Raw genomic sequence first — 22,094 nt, 5'->3', positions numbered from 1 at the left:
GTATCTGAACTCTTATGGTCAATGCATTCTGTTGAACACAAACTATTGGCTTGTCTCAAAAAGAGGTGCCTGCATTTAGGGACAATGGGCCTCATTCCGAGTAAGGAGGTAGCCATGCTGCTTTTAGCGGCATGGCTACCCCCATACCGGGTACCGGGTACGGGTTCCTGGAATGGGGAAATACCGGGCCATTCCGACCTTGGAGAGCCCGGTATTTCCCCATTTCAGGAACTCGGATCCGGTACATCCCCATTCCCATTTGAGCCCCCATAGGGCTCAATGGGAATGGGGAAGATGCTAACAAAGGGGCCGTTAATGACGGGCCCGTTGTTAGCATCCTGGTCTGCTAGCGGGTCCCGCTAAGGACGCCTGGTTTTACCAGACGTCCTTAGCGGCATCCGCCAGCAGACCTCGTAATGGGGTAGTAGAGGGATAACGGGGCCGGCAGCTCTACCGGCGCTGTTATCCCTCTACCGCATTCCTCGTAATGAGGCCCATTGTTTATGTGCAGAGTTCTATCCGAGCATTGCCGCTGGAGACGCAATCCATCCGAGCACTGCACATAGATATCGGCATACACTTACCTCGGTTTGCATCTCTATGGATGGGTTGCCGTTTGAGAAATCTTCCCAGAGTAGCAGAGTGTCCTCGTTCTCCTCCCAGGTCAGGCTGTCGCAGTCGTCGTCAAAGTCATACGTCTCCCTTCTGTAATAAAGGGATAAGACCACAGGTGAGAATGGCTTCCCAGCTACGTTATCATGGGTGTCCCAAATGAAATGTTGACAGATCCAACACTTTCATTTGTGGTACATGGGAAGGCTGCCGCCTTCATATACATTTCCATGTATCGCTTGCCTAGAAAGAGTTTGCAAGGCTATTTAAGAGATTGATGGCTCTCGCCTAGACCCCCTCCATACCTTCCGAGGTTCAGATGAATTTTTAGTGAGGCAAAGACCTGCCCAAGTGCAGAGCTAGTAGTACACCAGCTATGTCGTGAGGAGGGAAGTGGGGAGGTGGGTGGTGGGGGTTGGGAGGCAAGGACGTCTGTCAACTATAGAGATCACAATCCAATGCCATGACAATAGGCCCAGGCACTAGAAAAGATGGCTTTTGCAATGGGTGTGTTGCCAAGTACTTGACACAGTTACGAGATGGAATGAGTCACAGACTAGTTCCGTAAAGTAGGATTGCACAGGCCAGCGTGCATAGTCATTCTCTCCTAGCAGAAATTGTGTGCCGGAAAGAGGCACCCTCCCCTTGCCACCACCAAAGCCATCTTAGGTCCTCTGTCAGTGGTCCAATAAAGTCGGGCCCATCTTCCTTCACCTACACCTAGATTTGAGATACCGACAGGGTGGAAAAACGCACAAACTTGAGACCCAGCAGCAAGAAGAAAACACCCAGATCCGAGACACCTGGCAAATGGGAAAACACGCCCACATCTGGGATACACAGCAAGTAGAGAGCAGTTAGACCCGAGACACCCACCAAGTGGGGACAACGCCCAAATCTGGGACACAGCAGCAAGTAGAAAGCAGTTAGACCCGAGACACCCTGCAAGCGGGAAAGTGCCCAAATCCGGGACACAGCAGCAAGAAGAAAATACCCAGGCAAGTGGGAAAACACGCCCAAACTTGGGACACAGTAACAAGTAGAAAGCAGAGTTGAGATACCTGGCAAGTGGGAACATGTCTAAATCTGGGAAACAGCAGTGAGTAGAAAATAGAATCCCCCCCCCAACCACCAACCCGTTTTCCACACATGTCCGCTCCGCGTTCCACTTGAGGTCTGCGCATGTCCATCACACAACCACACAATAGTACCTTTTACTACTATTCATGGTTTGCTCTGCAAATTGCCATCTCAGTAAATGCCTCCTAAACTATAAATTGAGCTGCACCTTTGACCCTTTTTCACACTCTTATCTGATAATAACTAATATGTAGTTAACAAACATGCATCCCTACTACCAAAGCTATATTCCATTTGTTGCATGTGTTTTTTGGGGAGGCTAAACCCTTTCCCTATCAAATCCTTTTCACAATTTGTCTTCCCTTTCTGATCCACAGAGTATAGCCTGATTATGCCCTGGTGGGGTCACGAAACACCATTTTTCAGACAAGGATAGACGCTGCGGGACCACTGGAGTGGTGATGGGAGCACATAAATACATAATAACCTACATTCTAAAATGGACCCCTTGTAGTAAAGGTCTCGTGATGCACGAGCTTGCTAAGCTAATATGTATATGCTTAAGTACTTCCGAGAAAGACCACTGGGTGGCTCTCTAGGATCACCATTGGTAAAGCACCGGTAACCCTACACGTGGGCATGCAGATATTCTTCCTGTGCATCAGAGGTAGATAGATGTGTGCAGGGGATTGGACAGGGCTACGCTTTACAGAACCTGGGGTTTTGCCAACTGAGGAATGTGACTAAACCGGACAACTACTACGGGAAATACTCAGAAACTCTCTATTGTTAAGGGAAACACGTTAGACATGTAAAACGAATCTTAACAAAAGCAAAGAATTCCCATCCCGAACATGGTCTATAGACATTCAATGATGGGCCCCAAGCAGTGGGCAACACCCCACCATAACACAGGTTCCAAAGATCCCCACACACACAGGACAGATTTGGTAAGCACTCCCGTACAACTAAATGATATGGGAAGAACACATCCACTCTTTAAAGCGAAATGCGTGCTTAACATTTCTCGAGCACTTGTCAAGCAGTCGGCATGTTTAAGTCGCAGTTCCCAGGCAGTGATAAGCATTTCTTGTTTACAAGCAGTTAATTTAGTCTGAAAGGATTGGGGAAACTACATGGAAAATGTGCACTGACTATGCACATATTTCTTTCCTTATACACGCCCTGGCAGGGTAGAGTACATTCTTTAACCAGGCATTTTGGGAGCAGTTTTCTTGCTTAGTCAATGCTAAAGAAATGACTTTCAATTTGACTGGGGTTACATCAAGTCAATAGGCATTTTTGGGAATAGGGCAACGCAGTTACATACCTCTCAACTCACATGATTATGGTGGATGTCACTCAGAATGTAAGCATCTTTCTCACCCGCCAAGCCCGTTACGTGCCCATATAATACAATAGGCTTTCACCTGCCAAAAAGGAAATCTGATGTTTTCACCCGGCCCGGTTCCACGAAAGGATGACCGCTATACAGCTGCTGGAACTCCTCTGATATGTTATGTTGGTTTATACTGCGCGCCGCTACCACCCAAGGGCTGTCTCCAGGCGCTCTATGTGCCCAGAGTGTACTTGGACTATGAACAGTAAGGGTGGTGTACTCATAGCACACAGAACAGGGGATGTTTTTGGACAGACTGACCAAAAGCTTCTTTTAATTTGCTGAAATTGTCCGAACAGAGGATGATGTTTTTTGGCTGAGTTGGTGCAGCAGACGCTGGACTCGAGTTCAATTCTTCATGCAGGATCCTCCGATGCACAGATAGGATGGACGGTATCTCTTCAGCCCGCGGAACACTTGACAACAGGTGGAAACAACGCTAACTTCACTGAGACCAAACAGGCGCCCAGCGTGGGCCACAGAGAGCCACCGAGGCACTCGTCTGCAAGCCCCAGATAGGAGTGGTGAGATTCAGACCTGCGACGGAGTTAGATCCCTCGCCGGCAATCGCTCTTGCCCATCAATCAGTGACAATGGAGAGCACACCCATACAAGATATCGCTTCCCGTTTCAAATGCATTTTTATTTCTAAAGGTTGACGGGTGGACATGCAGTCACACTGCACCACAGGCTTCTCTAGATCGCTGAGCCCCACAGGAGAACACTGGGCACAATGCCGGCAGTTAATACGATCCTGGTTTCTTTGCCGACCATGGAGCAGAGGCATAAACTTGGTAGGGCCTCGGCGAACAAGGCCCACCCAAAGTCTGTAAATGCCCTCTTAGCAGTGCTGCGTGGGCATTTACAGATGTTAATGTCACTGCGCTAGGCCCAACTAAATTAGATTCAGGTCCCACTTGTTAGAAAATCCTGGCTACGCCTCTGCCTCGCAGGGGTTAAAATGGCAGGCATTCGTTTCAATCTACGGCTCTGCACGGCCCAGCCCACCAGAGTGGCAATATCGTCTGCAGTGACGCAGGGTAAATTCCGGCATGCATGTTCTGCTCTCCTCACTAGGCAACAGTCTGGCTATAAATCAGGCTCTGCAAAGAAAGAGGACTGCATGTCAGACAGGAAACAATGTGCTGCTCGGGGAGGTACTACACACCGGAAGCGCTCGCGGGCCCCTCTCAGACAGGAGGCAGGCCTTCCCCTCAATACATCACAACCACACTTGTCCTGCTCGCAAAGGACTGCCGTCTGCCAGTATAATGAGGAACTGGAGCCGGGCAGCTTCTCGTCCACGGCCTTCCATCTCTCTTTCACTTTGCGACACTGTTAACAGGAATTCTCCATTAGCATTGGTAGGTACCCTTACTCCCCAGTTTCTCCCTGACACCCCCTTTGGACTTTGGGGTTGGTATCCCTCTTCTCTCTGACATCCAGATAGACACACCTTCCCCTTGGGGGGAACTGTGCGGCACATTTGCAAAACAAGTAGGGGACGCTTATAGCCAGGCACAATGGATGTGATGTGAATGGAATGACATATCCTAAAGTGAAATGTTGACATTTTATTTATTTTACTAATAGAAAAAAGTGCTCAGGACAAATGAGCATTGGCCGTTCAAAAACGGCACAGTCAAACGCCAACCGATTAAGAGTAGATTTGTCGATTATGTTGCTAGCAAAGCATAAAAAGGTGCAAATGTTTTAAACTCAACGATCTACATCAAAACATTCACTGTACAGCAAAATTCCAATAGGACACATTATACGGGCTCCTTGATCACACTTTCATATGGTCTTGCAAGTAAGTGTTTGGCTGGGGGCTATAACGACCTGTCTTTAAATCCCATGCAGGCTGAACGCGTATAATTTGAATTAAAGGAAGAAAACAAGTGGCAAAGTATCGGAAGTGGACAAGCGGCATAATATCGGAGGTGGACAAGCGGCATAATATCGGAGGTGGACAAGCGGCATAGTATCGGAGGTGGACAAGCGGCATAGTATCGGAGGTGGACAAGCGGCATAGTATCGGAGGTGGACAAGCGGCATAGTATCGGAGGTGGACAAGCGGCATAGTATCGGAGGTGGACAAGCGGCATAGTATCGGAGGTGGACAAGCAGCATAGTATCGGAGGTGGAAAAGCGGCATAGTATCGGAGGTGGACAAGCGGCATAGTATCGGAGGTGGACAAGCAGCATAGTATCAGAGGTGGACAAGCGGCATAGTATCGGAGGTGGACAAGCGGCATAGTATCAGAGGTGGACAAGCGGCATAGTATCAGAGGTGGACAAGCGGCATAGTATCAGAGGGGGTCCACCTCTAGCTACCAAGCCTTAAACTCACTTAAAAGCAGCACAATGTATCCTGAATGCATACATGCGTAGCCAGACATCTCAGACTATCTATGGTATGAGAGCTTGGCGAAGGCCCGGGCTTTGGCCACATCTTGTCTACTGCCGAATAGTCTCTGTCAAAGATGAAATGCAGAGTGATCTAGGAGTCATGGACTAGATGTCACCCCCACCACCCAACAACTACTCACCAACTATGTGATGGCGCCTTCATGAAAAGGAATGGAGGACGTGTTTGTGCCCCTCGCTTTATTCTCCGTATGGCGAGTGACTGGTGCAGTCAGAGCGAATAGGCCAGTATAGTAGGAGCGCAAACTATATGTTACTACTGCGAGTCACTTATAATGCGCTCATCTGCCATCGTATGCCCTTTGAGCACTGATCTTCGGAACTCATATCATGATGAAGAGAGATCGCCGAAATGTTTTCATTTTGCATTTTGGAGGACAGTGGATGAGCATGAAAAATACTATTTCGAACTTATTTTTCATTCCTTCAGGAAAGCAAAAGACTGAATATGTGTTTGGAATGAGGTGGAATCTGTATTGGTTTGAAGATGTTTTTTTCAAACAAATGTATTTCCAAACACACCTTTGATTTATTAAAGCAATTAGGGACAGATGCGCCACAACCTTTTTGGATATATTTCCCAAAAAATAAAAATAAAAATATAACGGTAGCTATGACGTGGTTTGGCTAATACTTTGCCACTAGCTTACGCAAACTCCAAGTCTCTCCACTCCTCCAATTACCACCGTATGACTTAACTTTATCTTGAAACGGACCACATTGTAACCCAGTCCTCACTATCTACTGTACTTATCTCATGCCACATACTCTACCAATATTTTGTACCTTTGAATGTATGTACCCTTTTCTTCTCATTATGCTTCGCGCAACTATATGTAACTATGTTGGCCACATGATTATGCACCCAGCTACCTGAGAGTTCGGACGCGCTTTATAAATAAACAAACTAAACTAAACTAAACTAATGGGTGATTGCTTGATTGTAGAAACCAGTCCCCTCTACAGGAATTTTACTAAAGCAGAGCATCACAGAAACTGAGTTAAATCTTCGCAAGACTGACTGGCCTGACCGTGCAGCAGACTCAACTGCTACTGAACGCGTCGCCACCGACACATTCATAGAATTTAGCAGAGTGGCCACCTTGACCCTCATTTATTTTCAAGGGTTCAGGAAAAGCCATTTGCGTGCCCGAGGCTCGTCCCAGGAATTAATTGCAGGAGAGAGGAGCATTGCAAGGAGTGAGAGGAAATCCTTTGGCTCTGTGAGCCAATGAGAACAGTGATGTGACAGCCCCTAGAATGTAAATACCTATCAAATATGTGCGTACAAGACAGGTGAGCTGCGTTCAAAGAACTTTCATCACACATAATGCTGTCTGGCAGGACCTCGGGCCAGGGAGAAGATGGATTCTTGAAGTGGGTGGCAAAGCCCTGAGCTCGTTTGAGGGCAAGCAAACCTGGAACGAGACGAGGTTGGCTCTGAGTAGAAGACACGCCTATCATGAAAGTCTCTGTAACCTGAAAACAGAGGGCCTCATTACAAGTTTGGCGGTAGCCTTGCTGGTAAAAACGGCAGGCTGCCGCCAAACTTGCGAATTTTTCCGGCCCCTGGCAATGGGGAAATACAGGGCTATTACAACCCTGGCGGACCCTGTATTTCCACATTGCCAGGGGCCGGAAATGTTTACTCCCCATTTCCATTGAGCCACATGGGGCTCAATGGGAATGGGGAGGTCGGATGCACCGGCGCCATTCAGAATGGTCCCGGTGCATCAGACATGCGCTGCTCGCGATGCCGTTCTGTCCGCCAGGTCCAACTTGGCAGGTGAAAAGGCACCCGTAAGCAGAACTTGTAGTTTGCCGGTCCGGTAACTACAGTACTGGCAAGCTTACCGGTACCATAGTTACTGGAATGACAAACTTGTAATGAGGCCCAGAGCGTGTTAACTAGTTTGCAGGATCAAGCTTGGCGAAATGCCTGCCAGATCCAATTCCTAAGGGGCGTATCAGAGTGTTACCTGAATGCCTTTGCGCTGCTACGATTGCTTGGAAAGCTCCTTTCTAGTGTCTAATCGTGGGAAATGTATTTTGTATTCGTTACTATGTTAACCTGTTTTGTGCTTTTTCTATTTTTTTTAAACTTTTATTTTAGAAAATGAAGACAAAGGCAAATGTACATATGCATTGTATTACACAAATGACAGTGTGGTTTACATCTCGATACACCCCCCCTCCTCGAATCCCAATAAGTGTTGATCCTGCAACCATTACAACCTCCTTTACATGCACACTACGTCAAAATGTTCCCATTGAGAGTCGTTGGCCCTGGAGGACCCTCCTCCCGACACATGATGAACCTACAGAGGCGAGAAGTGTCGTAGCGTCGAGGGCTTTGCCAGCATGGCAGGGTACCGTTCTGCATATTCAATAAGGAGACTCCAAACAGACCCATACCTAGAGTATCTCCCCTCACATATGGCAGGGGTTTGTTCCGCTACCACAGTGTCCCAAGCTTTGACTGTGTAGTGCTTTTAAAATCAACCTGGATTTCCACCACTCCGCCCCTCCCCAAGTAGGCATCCTACCGGTTCCAACTGCATTACATAACCACATTTTCTGAAACTGCCCCCAAGAAGGGAAATATTGCATCTTCTCTAGGGGAATATGGAAGGCCAGACGTAAAAAACATTTGCCGTCAGAAACGTCTCTGCTCAAAGTGCCGCACACAGTAAAGGGCACATGCCTTTGGGCTACGCAAAGCCATGACGATCTGGGAGTAGGAGGAATGTGGCTGAGCCTAAAACAAACCACCCTTTTCTTTCAGATGCCCTAACTTGAAGCTGATGGGGAGGGCCGTTGGGTGTCCGAACCCGACCCTTGGAGAAGTGCCCGGGAGGAGGGATCCCAGTGATAATATTGCCAGCAGCAATACGTGCACCCGGACTACTATCAAGCACTTTACCTAAATATTCTAAGCCTGGAGTTTAGAATATGTAATAACATCAATATTCGAATATGTTGGGAAGGCTTTTTAGTAGATAGGGTAACACTTCCCAGTGGCAATATTTTTGCTGGCAACATTATCACATAGAACCACACCAGCTAACCTCTTCCATTCCCCCGCGGGCAGCACCGTCACCTCACCAGACCCTAAAATAACAGTTCATGAATTTTGTGACCAGTGACCACACGACGAGAGAGCAGCAGCAGCACGAAATATATGTACGGGACAGAGTTGGGATTTCATTACCACCTTCCTGAACCCTGCTCAGCCTGGCTTCATACGCCCATCTCTCTGCTGGTGGCAGGGAGATGGCGGATGCCCTCATGCCTAAAACCTTGTCCCTGCTCTGCTCCTGATGGTTGCACAGCTGGCTTCACACACCCATCTCCCTGATGCCGGCAGAGCGGCTGGAAAGGATGAGGCAGGTGCATTTGGGCTTGTAACCCATCATTTCATTTTTGTATCACATGCTGCCAGTGTCGGCAATTTGTGGGTAGAATGGACGAGGCAGATTTGTCCTGGTTTCACCTGCCCCTTCCTCTCCAGATGGCTGCATCACGCGACTGCTAGGCAGCCCTTGTTCCCTGAGACGAGCAGCGATGAGGGAGGCAGACACCTTCCTGTTTCAACTTGTCCCTTCCCTTTCCCTCTGCTTCCCATGCATGCACCACCTCCCTGCAGACCCTTGTCACGCACTGCCATGTTGGGGCTCTTCTTGTTGGCTTAAGTAAGTCTGTTTGCCAGAAATCTTATTATTATTTTTTTTACTTTAAAGAAAAGCAAGCCCTAGTGACAGGTGCTAGTGAGGCAGGAAAACGTGAGCAGAGCAAAAACTAGAAAACGTGCAGGAAAAAAGTCTAATCTTCACCTTTGTGTGCCTGTTATTTTAGGTTTGACAGTTTTAATCCAGCTCGCATCTGTGCACAGCTTCAGACTCATTCGTAGGGCTGTGGAGAGAACTGTAGGTGGCATAGGGTTGGTAGAGGAGAAGGAGTGACTTTGTGGGGCTGGAAGAGGCGTGGGAGTGAAGTGTCACAGCTTTCAAGTGCCGTGTGCAGACCGTAAAGCTTAAGCCAGCTCAAAGTCAAAGCTGCATAGTTTAACCCACTACGGCCATAAGGGCACTCGTATCATGCGCCTAGAAAGGGCTGGTATGCAGTCACATATCTAGATTGCTTGGCGTGTGACACCAACCTGTACAGCCCTAAACACACCTGCCTCTACTTACACCCCAAAAATGGCTAAACATACAATGAAGGACCGCCATCACGAACGCCCTGTGCCATCGACTTTGTGACAAAGATCAGACGGCCCTCGGGGCTTCCCAAGAACTCTTAATTGTTATGAACAGACACGCTCTTCAGTGTTATCTACACAAAGCACTAGAAAGTGACAGCACCTCTGACGCACGTGAGCGAGGAGCATGCGCAGTGGCCCCGCTTTTGGTACTTACAACTGGTTGAACATGCGCTTCATTTCGTCCGTGATATTCAGGGAGCAGCTGACCTCGTCGTCGGAGAAGCGGCCGGTATCTGCATCCTGCTCCGAAAGGTCTTCCTCCGAAAACAGTTTGCGCTCCTTCTTTTTAGAACTGGAGTTCGCCTGCTAGCAGGATGAAAGAGACCTCAGATTAAATAGAATAGGAAAGATTGGCTAAAGAAGTCAATTAAATGGGGGAGGGGAAACAGAGTCTGCGGAAAGGTCTTCAGACTGGCAATGCCATAAAGTGTGCAACATTCATCATTTTCTAACTTTCAGCAGAGTATTCACAAGCAGTGGTGCGCAGGTGAGAGCATGCACAGGCTGATGTAAAGGTAATCAATCGCATGCATTAACCTATGGTAGGAAAGAGAATGCACAGATAGCAGCCGCAGCAGGATCTGGTAAGAAGGTCTCTTCACTACTCCACCGTACGGCAGAGCACCGCAAGACTTGTCAGTTTGACCACCTGTCCAGATCCCGTTAATGCCAAAAACACACCTTGCCATGCGCTGGCACCATAACCAGATATAGCTCTGTCGGGCAGCAATTTGGGTCGGGGTGTGGAAAGAACAGGTCTCGAGGAAAGGCATATTTACCCCCAAAAAGAACAGAAATTCAAGGGACCCTCGATCTCTAGGTGTCTCCTTAGTCTGATCTTTCTCCCACCACAGAGACAGAAGCACTCTATAGCAAGGGAGTCTGCGCTAGTGGGAAATCGGGTTGGGAGCTGGGCATTGACCTGGCAAGGTGGTGCCTGTGAAAGGTCACTAGGGCTGGACAGAGAAAGTTATTTTTCAGACTCACCTAACATGGAGTGTCTCTTTCGCAACCATATTGACTTTTCTGATCAATCTATATAGCATCGTCTTGGCCATCACTGGATTGTCTACACTATGATATGATACTCCAATAGGTACCCTTTACCAGTATTGATTTGAAAGCGGCAAGAGTGCTGAAATGCATGTTCTTAGTCCTGACCCCTAGCGTACCCTACATACTGTGTCAGAGAGAGCGAGAGAGGGAGAGGGAGAAAGTGCTGCTATTCACCTGGAAGATCTTGGTCACATCTTCAGAGTTGCGTTGTTGGGCCACATCGCACAGCTTGGCCGTGATGTCGATCCGCCGGCAGATGTCCATGTCCACTTTCATGGCCTTCTCCTGGATTTTGGTGTCCAGGTCAGTCATGGGCTGCAGGGGGACAGGAGTGGGGATCTCCATGTTATTTCACAGTGAGGGATGCCCCCGGCATCACTGAACTCTCAGAGCAGAACACGTCTGGTCTGCTCATACTTGGGAGAACTTGTCAAGACAGATCTTTTCTGAGGGCCGTGAGCCATAATCCACTTGCTTGAGCGAACAGGGAGGGGCTAGGGCTAACACACCTTGAGCTAAACTCCAGGCAGTAGAAACAAAACACACAAGCACACATAGCTACCAAACAATGTAACTGCTATGACAAGAAAACTAACGTGAACATGCTGTGCATTATAGTGCACAGTAGGACTGAAATAACACACTGTCGCCTGCAAATAGAGTGACCAAAAAGGCATGCATACCCATTTTCACTTTTCCCCCATTCCTTGGATCTTAAATGAATCCCTCCGATTTAGGCCTGTAGGAATTATGTGGTGTGTAATTTCCCATAGAGAATGCATCTTTTTTATTGCACTTTACTGATTCAATTCGTTTTTAATTGCCAATTCCCTAGTGATTGAGAGTTTTACTGTAAAATAAAGGGTATTAACCCATACCTTTCACAGGTGTTTTTTCTCAGCATCTTCACAGAGAGGGATGCAATCGCAAATATCCTCTGTTGACTATTGTAAGGGGATAAGTAAGCCCAACAGGTTTGCACCTTTAAATAGGAGTCAGGTTCCTAGCACTTAATGGAGCACACAATTTAGCAGAAAACCCTTAAGGGTAACAAAACAACATCTAGTTTCAAGCCAATAGAGCACAAACAAAAAGCTGTATTGGCAGAGTGTGTTATGCCATATCCTAATTCCGTGCTGTAGGTCAAAGCTCGGGCAACAGATTTGTTCAACTGCTCCAAATGCAATAAACAAACGGGTGTTAGCCACACGTATAGACCATGAATTATTGGCTATCCTAAAACTGGGCACACATCTGAACTTCTTGTTTGAATTCTGAACTTAGTGGTTTAATTACAAATTGATTGGGTTTCCTTGAATTATGAATGGTGTTTCTAAGCTTCAAGTACAATACACTACCCTCTCAGCTGTGCCAGTTTTCAGCCATGCTCAATAGCACACAATGCATCTTAAAAATGACCAACAGAATGAGTAGCCAGACTTGGGGAGCAAGGGAGAAAGAGGAAGCTCTGGGGGCATCTGATGTTCTAGCATTTCCAGCTGGGGGTCATGGACGGTTAGAGGAGGGGATAGGAAAGCAGCAGGTTAATGTTTCCAACAGGCTTAAGGTGAAGCAGGATAGGGCAGTCTGCGTAATGCATTACATCCTAAAACGAGCACTGCTAAGAGACCACTGTGGCCCAACCATCTCGCTTCCAGGTCCCCAATGGGCAGACATGAGCACCATACACTACCCCACCGAGCATGCTACACTGCCCACACCGAGCTATAAGCGTTGCCCCAGCGATGTCACTCCACAAGCCACCAAATGCATCCGTGGCCCCCAACACCACCCCGAGTCACTGATGGCAACCTACCATGAAGGTCATCACCCAGGAACTCAAACCGATCCACCCACCAAACCACTGATGCTGCCCACAGACACAACCCCACTGTGCCACAGACGCTGCTGCACTGTGTTGCAAATGTCACCCCACCGCAGCAAAGCCCAATTGAGCAGTAGATTGCCCTGGCCATGACAAGGCACAGTTGCCTCGAAAGCTGTGCCAAGGAGGCATCAACGAGAGTAAGAAAATTCCACCCGCCATGTCCGTTTTTTAGACTCCATTTGTGGTTTGAATTGCCAAGTATCACCACGCCCATGCTTTGTTTAGGAAATTAGACTAAGAAAGTCAGTCTGGGCTTTAGCACAGATAAGGGCGATATATTTTAAAGAAATGCACTCAGACAGCTCTTTAGCTAAAAGTGTCCTTATCAGATTTCCTCCATGCAATAAGTAACTTATAAGATCTCTCCATTATAAAACGACCTTAGGGGTAGGGGCTTGAGTAACAATTCTCTAGCAATGCGCCAGCTGCTAATGGAAGAGGTAGAACTCATTAATCAGTGTGAAAGATTGAAGACACACAAATGTACGCCATCCGGGACAGCAGAGACAATTAATAGCAGGGAACCTGCACTTTAATTACTTTTCAGAAGACTGCTAATACTGTGGGCAGGAGAAGGTGGTTTTGGAATTCCTGGATGGCAGAGCGCTAATACAACACAAGTGTTCCCATGTTAAAGGGCAGCCAGGAAACATCCTCTGTCTGACTACCAAGCCTTCCTTGCTTCCTCTAAACTCTTCATTTCCCAATAAAAAAATGACAGGTTTTTATAAAGAGATTGTTCCCCAGGATTTGACCCAAAGTGCACCAGCGAAGCCCTTTTGGAGGGATGGTATCTTCTCCGGGCTAGACTAACTCTGCTGAGAAATCCAGAGTCAGCACAGCATCTCGATGCTGAGGACTGCCAAGGTCTTGCATCAATGAACGATACACTTGGGAGAAGTTGCTGATTTTCGAAGTACTGGCCAACCATTTGCGGCAAACCCAAAACCCACGAGTGGTGATATTTCATAAGAATCATGGCAATGAAAGGGCAAACTAGTTGGCCTGCTCTCCTTACCAATGCAGAATTCCACAGGGTGACGGTGGGGTTTTGATGTGGCTGTGGGAGGCAGCAGATACAGCAATTCAGGGCGTCTTTGGCAACCACCCAAAGAACATCCACCAAAAAAGCTTTTTGACATTTGCACAACAGAGTTGGAGAGTGGTATAACCAATAATGTATTCCAGCGTAACCAAAACCGACGGTAGGGATTCTCCAATACTATACTAGGCTAGAATCGCGAAGAGCTGTACAAAATGGGCACCTTATATGCTATTGCAGTGAATCCTTTGTGGTCTGTGTATCTAAAAAGTCCCAATCGTGCACATTTTTCAGTATGCATTGTCAGTAGGAGCTGCCATGGTCAGCAAAGACATAAAGCCAGTCCAATCACCTGGCGGGAAAAACACCAACTGAGAAGACATTTCCAAACTTCATCACCCAAGATTCGGTTTGCACTGTGGGACTGCTGAAAGCTCCGGTTTTACTGCATTTCTCCACTAAAACTGTGGGACTGCTGAAAGCTCCGGTTTTACTGCATTTCTCCACTAAAACCAGGTTTTGCAGGAAAGTTTGGAGCTAAACATTGGTGTGTAGGCTACCCCACTGAGTACCTGACCGTGCTAAGCGGCAGAACATGTTTATGTTGCATTCCGACTTAAGGGCAAAAGCAACTTGCCATGCCTTCTGTGATTGTGGGTTTTTTACTGCACTCCACCCCTTTTTCCTGTCCTTGCACCGCAGCTTGAGGAAAGTCTGATCATTTTCCCTTTAATCGGTACCGCAGTCACTACATTTCTTTTATTTAAAAAAAATATACAATCATGGTTTCCCGTCAGTGTATATTTTACCTATATTGAACTGTATTACTTTAGAATTGATCTCGCCAGCCTTGCTCTTGGCCTGGGTACCACAAGCTAAGCACTTTGGTAACTTTTGAGAAGCTACCACATAGCCCATGTCAGAGGATTCTAAGCGCAATGGACATCCTTCTGTCCCCAATGGCACACTAATACCCCTGAAAGCACTCATTAGCTAGAAGGGCGAGGAACATTTCCCTGCCCCTCCAATCCCAAGATCCCAGGTCTCCGACCCACCATGTCAGGCAGACTGCTCCTCCCGCCACCAACCCCATTCCCCCGTTCAAAGGGCCTTTAGCAACCCCACAGGAAACCCACCCAATGGGGGCCTATTCTTTGGAATAAACAGGGTCTAGCAACCTGGCTTCAAATCAGAGACCGCCAACGGCGTGCCAGAGTTGCTTGTTTACTTACGTCGCTCATGAGGCCTTTGAACACAACCAGGTCGGATTTCAGCCTCTCAATCTTCACGTTCAGATCTTCCTGCATAGCGTCGGCTTCCTGCGCCTCCTAAAGAAAGAAGAAGAGAGGAAGCTGAGTCTCAACGAATAAAGTGTGATGAACTCGCGGATAGGGACTCACTCCCCGAATGCCACTGGAAATAAACAATGTGATGACACACCTGAAAAAGACGGAATTCCTGAGGAGTCTTCCATATGTACACACTGTATTATACAAAGGACCTTGACAGGTGCTGGGGTGTGAGTAGAAGTGCACAGGCCGTGTCTGGACAAACAATGCCCTGTATGACAGGATGACATTTGGGCCAGTGCTCTTCGATACAGGGCAGTAAAGGGCCCAAAACATGTCCAATTCTGATTTGTCTTCTCGAAAGGGGAAAGAAGAACAGAACACAAGCAACTGAAGAGGAAAAACAGACGCTTGCTGGGGATTCAGTGCCCAGAGCTGCCACCAATCACCCAGAGACTTTGTAAACCAAAACTGCACCTAACATCGGAATACATTTGGGGGGGTGCGAGGGTGAACTGGTGGAAAGGCAGAGAGGAAGCAAGCCAGGGTGAGATGGCATGGACATCCCAAATGACTCAAGTAAAGAGTGGAAAACGCCTACTTGAATAGGTGCATACAAATAATTCATGCAAGGTGAAATAGTTCTCGTCCTCTTTAATTTCATAGGTGCTGGTGGTTCCAGATCTGTTTGCAGACTGGCAGCGGAGCAGCCTACCCAAGCATAGGGCTGGCACTGCACCATGCCAGGGACGCTGAATGGGTATAATCGAGCATTCCTCTCTGCTAGCGACATTGTTTTGACCTAGCATGCAATGCACAGCTCGCTTTGACCTAGCATTCCAATGCACAGCTTGCTTAGTTTTCATCTCTAGTGAAAGGATCACTGGAAGCACAGCTAGGTGCTTTCAGCTGACAGTCCGACAGTACTATGCTTCTCTTCATAGAGCTGGTGCCTCGGTTGTCCTAGTATGCTTGGCCTTATAGTGCTGCCTTACTGTAGAGATGAGCATGCACAGGCTAGTTACATAAGCCTCCTGAACAATGAAGAGCTAGTGCCCTGGGATCAAGATGAAATTTAGAAGCTGTGTCTCCCTATTGCGGAGACGGTACATTTCTATGAGCTGGAGTGACAGGGCGGATGGCTCCAAGCAAGGTGTTTCACAGCCCGCCCGGTAGACGTCCCTCCAAAGAAGGAACAAACCAGTGACATAGGCGGAAACGGAATCCATTGAAAAAATGCAAACATTAATTAGCAAAGGGAATTTCATCTTCACAGGATCGATTAAAAGTGATAATAAATCAAGCCCCCCACCCCCTGTCTCCCGATCCACACCAAATGAATGAACGAACGGGATTGGTTTGCAACACCATAAGGCTAAAGGCAGACAGAGAATCCACAAAGCCCAGTTTTGAGGTAGACTGGCAAGTGATTGAGTGGTTACTCACCTCTTGCAGAGTCTCCACCATGGCCTCTAGGCTCGTCCTCTTCGCCAGCTCCTCTTCCCACCTGAAAGTAAAATGGCACTGCAGTTAGAATGGCCCAGACAATCATCAGCAATCCAGCTCACTGATATGCTACAGCACTACCACTCTCCAAACTCGGCCAGGACCGTGTACCTCTCCAGCAAGGTAAAATCAATGCCGTTTATTCAGCAGCCCCACTAGATTCTCTGCAGGGAGCCCTCCATAGTCCCAGGGAGATCCCTATGCAGGCATCCGTGGGCCCAGGAAACATAGACCAGAGGTTAGTGGCGGGAGGTACTTCTCAGATGCTGTCACACTCCTTCCCTCACACAGTACAATATGCGCTCCTGTTCCAATGCCAGGCCACAAAGTCTCAAAGTCTGGGTGTATGCCTAGTCAGTCACAGAGCAGGTAGGCAGAGATGGTATGGGCAGGGAAGAGTTTATAAACCTGAATGTGCAGGTTAGGAGAGAATGTATGACGACGACCTGCATGCCCACTCCACCGTTTCAGCTTGAGCCCCTGCCCCAGAGGCATAGACAAAATTGTCTAACAAGCGGGGCCTGAAGCTAATGTTGGGCCCACCGCAAAAACATCGACATCTGCAAATGCACACACAGTGCTGCTGAGTGGGCATTTATGGATTTTGGTTGGCCCTTACCCACTCAGGCCTCTGCCCCGCCCCGCCCCCGCCTACCTCTTACAAGAGGACCAGATAAAATAATTTTAGGGCCCTGTAGCACCCTCAGCTGGTGCTACACTAGGATTCAGCTTAGGTTTTGATGAATGTATAACCAATCATATAAACAATAACCTTCCCTTCTATGAAATGATGTACAAATACCCACAGTAGCCGCCACTTTATTAGATGCTCCGAGTCGCTTATTAGGAGTGCCCGGAATGGTACGGGCACGAGGGAGGTTGCGTCTGACAGACCGCGCACAACCCACATCCCACCGGGTGATATGAGAGTACAGGGATTGGTAGTGCTGGATTCATTCCCAAAGTTTATTTTTTCAAAAGAGATATGTTTGAAAGACATTCTTCATTCAAATTAAAAGATGCACTTTCACCATAAAATGTGTTTGAAGCTCAGGCTGCTCTGCTGGAATCACTGATCCAAAAATCTTCGTGGGGCTGCGTGTGTGGAATAAGAAGGCAGGCTCGTACGTTCCCACTACTGGCCACTCATTTATGTTGGGGCTATTTTATTCCCCATTTTGTTGCTGTCGTTGGGAGGGTTTACCTCTTTTTAGGGAGTAAAAGTGCTACCCGTCAGACCACCTGTTGGTCAGTGCCATCTCCTCTTCCCAATGCACTCTTAGCCAGCTGTGTCACCTCGCATATCTGGGCCCATTTGGCTTTCCACAGAATTCCTTTCTGAGATTCGAGAATATGGCATTTGTATATCAGGCTTGCCAACAATAGTGGAACAAATCATTCACAAATACCAGTCCAGCAGACTGGTGGCAACGAGAGGAAAAAACACTGAACTCTGAGTGGTTGCGAAGGCTGATCCTCAGTGGGACATCTGATACCACTACCACAAAGCGTCATGCCCGATGCCCAAAAAAATGTGCTTACCGCCTCGGTACACTCACAGAGCTGCACACCTGTGTACACGGTCAAGGGATTTAGACCTGCAGAAGGCAAACATGACTCTCTCTGATGGGCCTCGACAGGGCATTGACCGGTGTGTTCTAGCCCTCGGTCAAGGCCATTTTAGGCCTGACTAAAGAGAACTTTAACACTTGCATACCTAGCTTCCATGGACTCTGCCGGCGATGAGCTGACTGTTTCATGCAGTGCTGCTCTGGTTAGTGGAGGCACACCAGACCACACATCCACACACTCTCCTCCAATACACCCACCTACAATTACACTTTAAACAAACCAGACATATTGGCTATGCCAATGCTGGTTTTAAACTGTACTGAATATCATTTCACGAGGGCAGGAGAATCGGCTCATTGCTTTGGAATCCAGCCAGGATCTCGTCTGGGAGGGTGATAAACCCCTTCAATTCCTGAGGAAGGGACTAGACTGAAATGTCACTGAACACTGACATTTTAGCTTCACCATCAATTCTGAGAGTCACGAGGGACAGTCATAAGATCTTTCCACATGTACACATTGCAGACGAAATACGTCTGCCTGGAGATTTCACATGGATATGCTAAACAATGATGTGATGCACTGGGCTCGTAAAAATAATATTTCATCGCCTATTCTACTAAATGTTTGTTTGGTTCTGGTGTAAGAAGTAGCCGCAATTTACTGTACTGCGTAAAAGGGAAACATCCTGGTTCTTGGCGATCAACTACATTTAAATGATGCACGTTCTATCATTTCAACAGCTTCACACACAAAGCCACTAACGTTATCACACACTCCAAATCCTACAAGGGAACAACCTGCAGTGTGACATCACACACAGATTGCGTGGTGTCATCGCACTGCTTATAGCATATTTTATGTTTTGTGTGATACAGTCCAGGCTCCTTGCAGAACATTTCTTTGTGTGATGTCATAATGCTTAACAGCCGGTCTAACTATGCAATGTTATAACTCATCCCGAGGGTTCTTTGTACAGAGTGACCTGCATCTCATGACATTACTTAACGAAACATTATAACATTGGAATGCTGACATTGTATTGTAAGCAACGGCTTGACCACAGTTATAAGGCCTTGTGTGGGCTGATAACACCGGTTAGAAGCCCCTCCTTCCCCCAGCAGGATGTAATTACAACTGATACAATGCGACAGCCCTTCATTGGGACATCAGCCAAAGTCAAACCTGCAAAAATAAAACATTTCTGTAAGAAGATGGCCTGAATGAGGACTTTGCAATCAAGTATTGCATAAGACCAGCCGTAAGTGTACTACTACTCCTCAAACAATCATAGGCAACTCATGGGGCAGAGAATAAGAGGCAAGAGTCAACTGCTTTCAACAATATTTTAAAGGATAAAGCAGGCAGAAGAGTACTTAATGCTTCTTCTGGGTGCATTTGGGAGTCCAATCAGTTGATTGCTGGTACCAACAACCCGTCGCTGAATAGGGTGAGGCGTGAGCTTTGGACTATAGTAGCCAGAGTTTTAGTGTCTTAACAAGCTTGTACATTGCATTTGTTCTTTATTTTTTTTTCAGGGTTTGGATTTATCGTTATGAACCAACGTTGGATCTTTATTTACTTTATAACGTCTTGTAACTTAAACCGAACACTCACATGAATTTCATAAAACCGACTTTCTTTGTAAGGAGTGGTCAGTCTATCCTGTTCTCTTGATGTCCACACAGTGTGGTGGACATTACCCCACTGTGGTACAGATAACAGGCTCAAAAGATCTGATGTTTGAATAAAATGACTGATGGTGCTCTTTGTGCATTCTCCACGCGGTTTGCACAGTGACAAGTGAGCCTACACTAAATGTGAAGAGGGCGATTTTTATTTTGGTACGGGCATAGAAGGGCTGAAAATAGCGCTGGCTAGTGATATTTTACTCTGGACAAGTAGGAAATGCGGCACTGTGTGCACGTGTAGAATTGAGGTGGCAAGGTTTTTTTATGGCTGGCTAGTATCTTGCAACTTTACATTTTTACCCCAGGGAGTATCTGTTTCTGATCTCGATTCCTTTCTGGAGACTGACTGTATTCTGATACACGTAGCGATTGTTACTTTGAATTATTCTTCCATAAGACATTGGTTTACTTTAAAATAATAAGAAAAATGTGCTGAAAAACATTTGTTGATTTTCCTTTGCATTTGGAATAATGTTCGTTAGAATTATCCATCATTGTGCACCCCAATATTGGGAAGAGCGTTATTGTCTGTTACATTCAAATTAAGCAACATTGGAACTATATTTTGTGTGCAGTTGAATAAAATGAGATGGGAAGGACATATTCGTATGAAAGTTAGGCGAATATGACATAGAAACAAATTAATGGGTCTGGGCCAGGGGGTTCACATGTATATACACAGACACCACTATAAAGTGCCACAAAGCTAACTTTTCCACTGCTGTGCTTTCGTTCAACAAAGGCCTTCTGTGAAGATCGTGTTGAAAGTGGATACAATGGACTAAATAAAGCCACTAATACCAAGGCCTTTGTAAAAGTAAAGCCAAAAAAGTGCACAGGTAGCAGCCATCTAATGGCAACACAAAACATCACCCCACCAATGTGCCAGGCCGACTCACCAGAGGAAGGATTCCTACCTACACAAGGAGCTCCATGTGGCAACAGGAGTGACTGCAGGAACAGCTCAGAAAGTTTCCCCTAAATAAGCCTCTGGAATGCCAACGAGCCTCGTCCGCTGCCAGCCGCGCGCTCCAAAGATACACTTGGCAGCAGCTGGGCATTTAAACCCTGAATGCAGACCAGTGTGAGGCAAAAGCAGGCCCATGGCATGAGGGAGATCCATCCCAGCTCTGGCTACTGAGACGTCATGGTGAGGGGACTCCCGCTGGGACACATGAATGGACTTGCCCCAGTCGTACTTTGGCCACGGGTCCCCAGAGGTGGGGGCAGCAAGTGAGAACGCCTAGTGGTCCGGAAATACACGGTTCATCCCTGTCCACCTATGTGGAGCAGACATACGTTTACATTTGTGCTTACCAGGCAATCCACAACAACTCAAATGACACAGTACTGTCCTCCATCTCCCTCCCTCGGTTTCCCCTTGACAGTTCCCTAAAATATTCTACGGATCTTCTTTCAAAAGGCATTTACAGCAGGATAATGTTATGCTAATTAGCATTTGTACTTCACACTTCTGCCCCCAAGTAGGGCCTCATATTGGCATTGGCCGGTCGGGGAGAGTTGCAGATCAGAGCCTGGGTGCATAGATGTAATGGTGCAAGTTTGGCTACGGTTCAGAAGTGTATGTTGCCCTAGACAAAGATGAATACTTGCTTACATTTCTGAAGCACTTATCAATCGGTTGAACTGTTTAAATAAAGAAATAATATTGAAGTCATATCCTTCAAAATATAAATACTGAATGAAATATATATATGTTGGTCCAATCTAGTACATGTTCAAATTGGCGTGTTAGTACCAGCATAACACCACTGGACCGACTACAGGGAACGAGCCCATGAACATAGACTGTCATAAGAATAATTATCAAGACTAAAGAAAAAAAGTGAAAGTATGCATGATAGAAGTGAGAGCTTCACAGCAAGGAAGTGAAGCAATGCTGCAAAGCAGACTGTGATAAGAATAGTTATCTAGACCAAGAAAAAAGCTAAAGTATGCGTGAATTTCAAAGCAAGGAAGTGAAGCATGTTTGTTTATTTATATAGCGCTTAAACACAGGTGAAGTGCTTCAAAGCTAAACGCTATGGATTATATTCAAGCAAGAAGTCACATTGATAGTATTTACTACATCTAAATCCAGACAGGACTCCCTACAATTGTGATTTTGAATTGTTACTTATAGATCTTTTGTTAATATTTGCCCCAAATTGATAATCTAGGTGTTGCAAATGTCAAAGTAAAAAAAGGCTGCATGTTATTAGAGCTGATATCTTAATGACAGTTATTTGTTAGCCTTGAGAAAGC

At 46.8% G+C, this 22,094-nt stretch overlaps 1 protein-coding gene across 4 annotated transcripts in view; it reads right to left on the bottom strand.

Annotated features, from left to right (window-relative positions):
* Positions 1-22,094, bottom strand: part of IFFO2 (intermediate filament family orphan 2) — a 130,479-nt gene that overhangs the window by 19,059 nt on the left and 89,326 nt on the right. For 2 of the 4 annotated variants that reach the window (XM_069611075.1, XM_069611078.1), the window contains exons 2-6: positions 16,507-16,567; positions 15,004-15,099; positions 11,016-11,156; positions 9,940-10,091; positions 585-705 (exon numbers count right to left, since the gene is read on the bottom strand). In XM_069611075.1, the coding sequence (XP_069467176.1) occupies positions 585-705; positions 9,940-10,091; positions 11,016-11,156; positions 15,004-15,099; positions 16,507-16,567 (571 nt within the window). The remainder of the gene's footprint in view (positions 1-584; positions 706-9,939; positions 10,092-11,015; positions 11,157-15,003; positions 15,100-16,506; positions 16,568-22,094) is intronic. The other 2 variants (XM_069611076.1, XM_069611077.1) reach the window with 2 other exon arrangements.

This window comes from Ambystoma mexicanum, chromosome 8 (assembly GCF_040938575.1).
Source record: "Ambystoma mexicanum isolate Mex_15411 chromosome 8, UKY_AmexF1_1, whole genome shotgun sequence".
In the NCBI taxonomy this organism is placed as follows: domain Eukaryota; kingdom Metazoa; phylum Chordata; class Amphibia; order Caudata; family Ambystomatidae; genus Ambystoma; species Ambystoma mexicanum.
The sequence above is the reverse complement of the archived record's forward strand: the minus strand, read 5'-3'. Positions and strand labels throughout refer to the sequence as shown.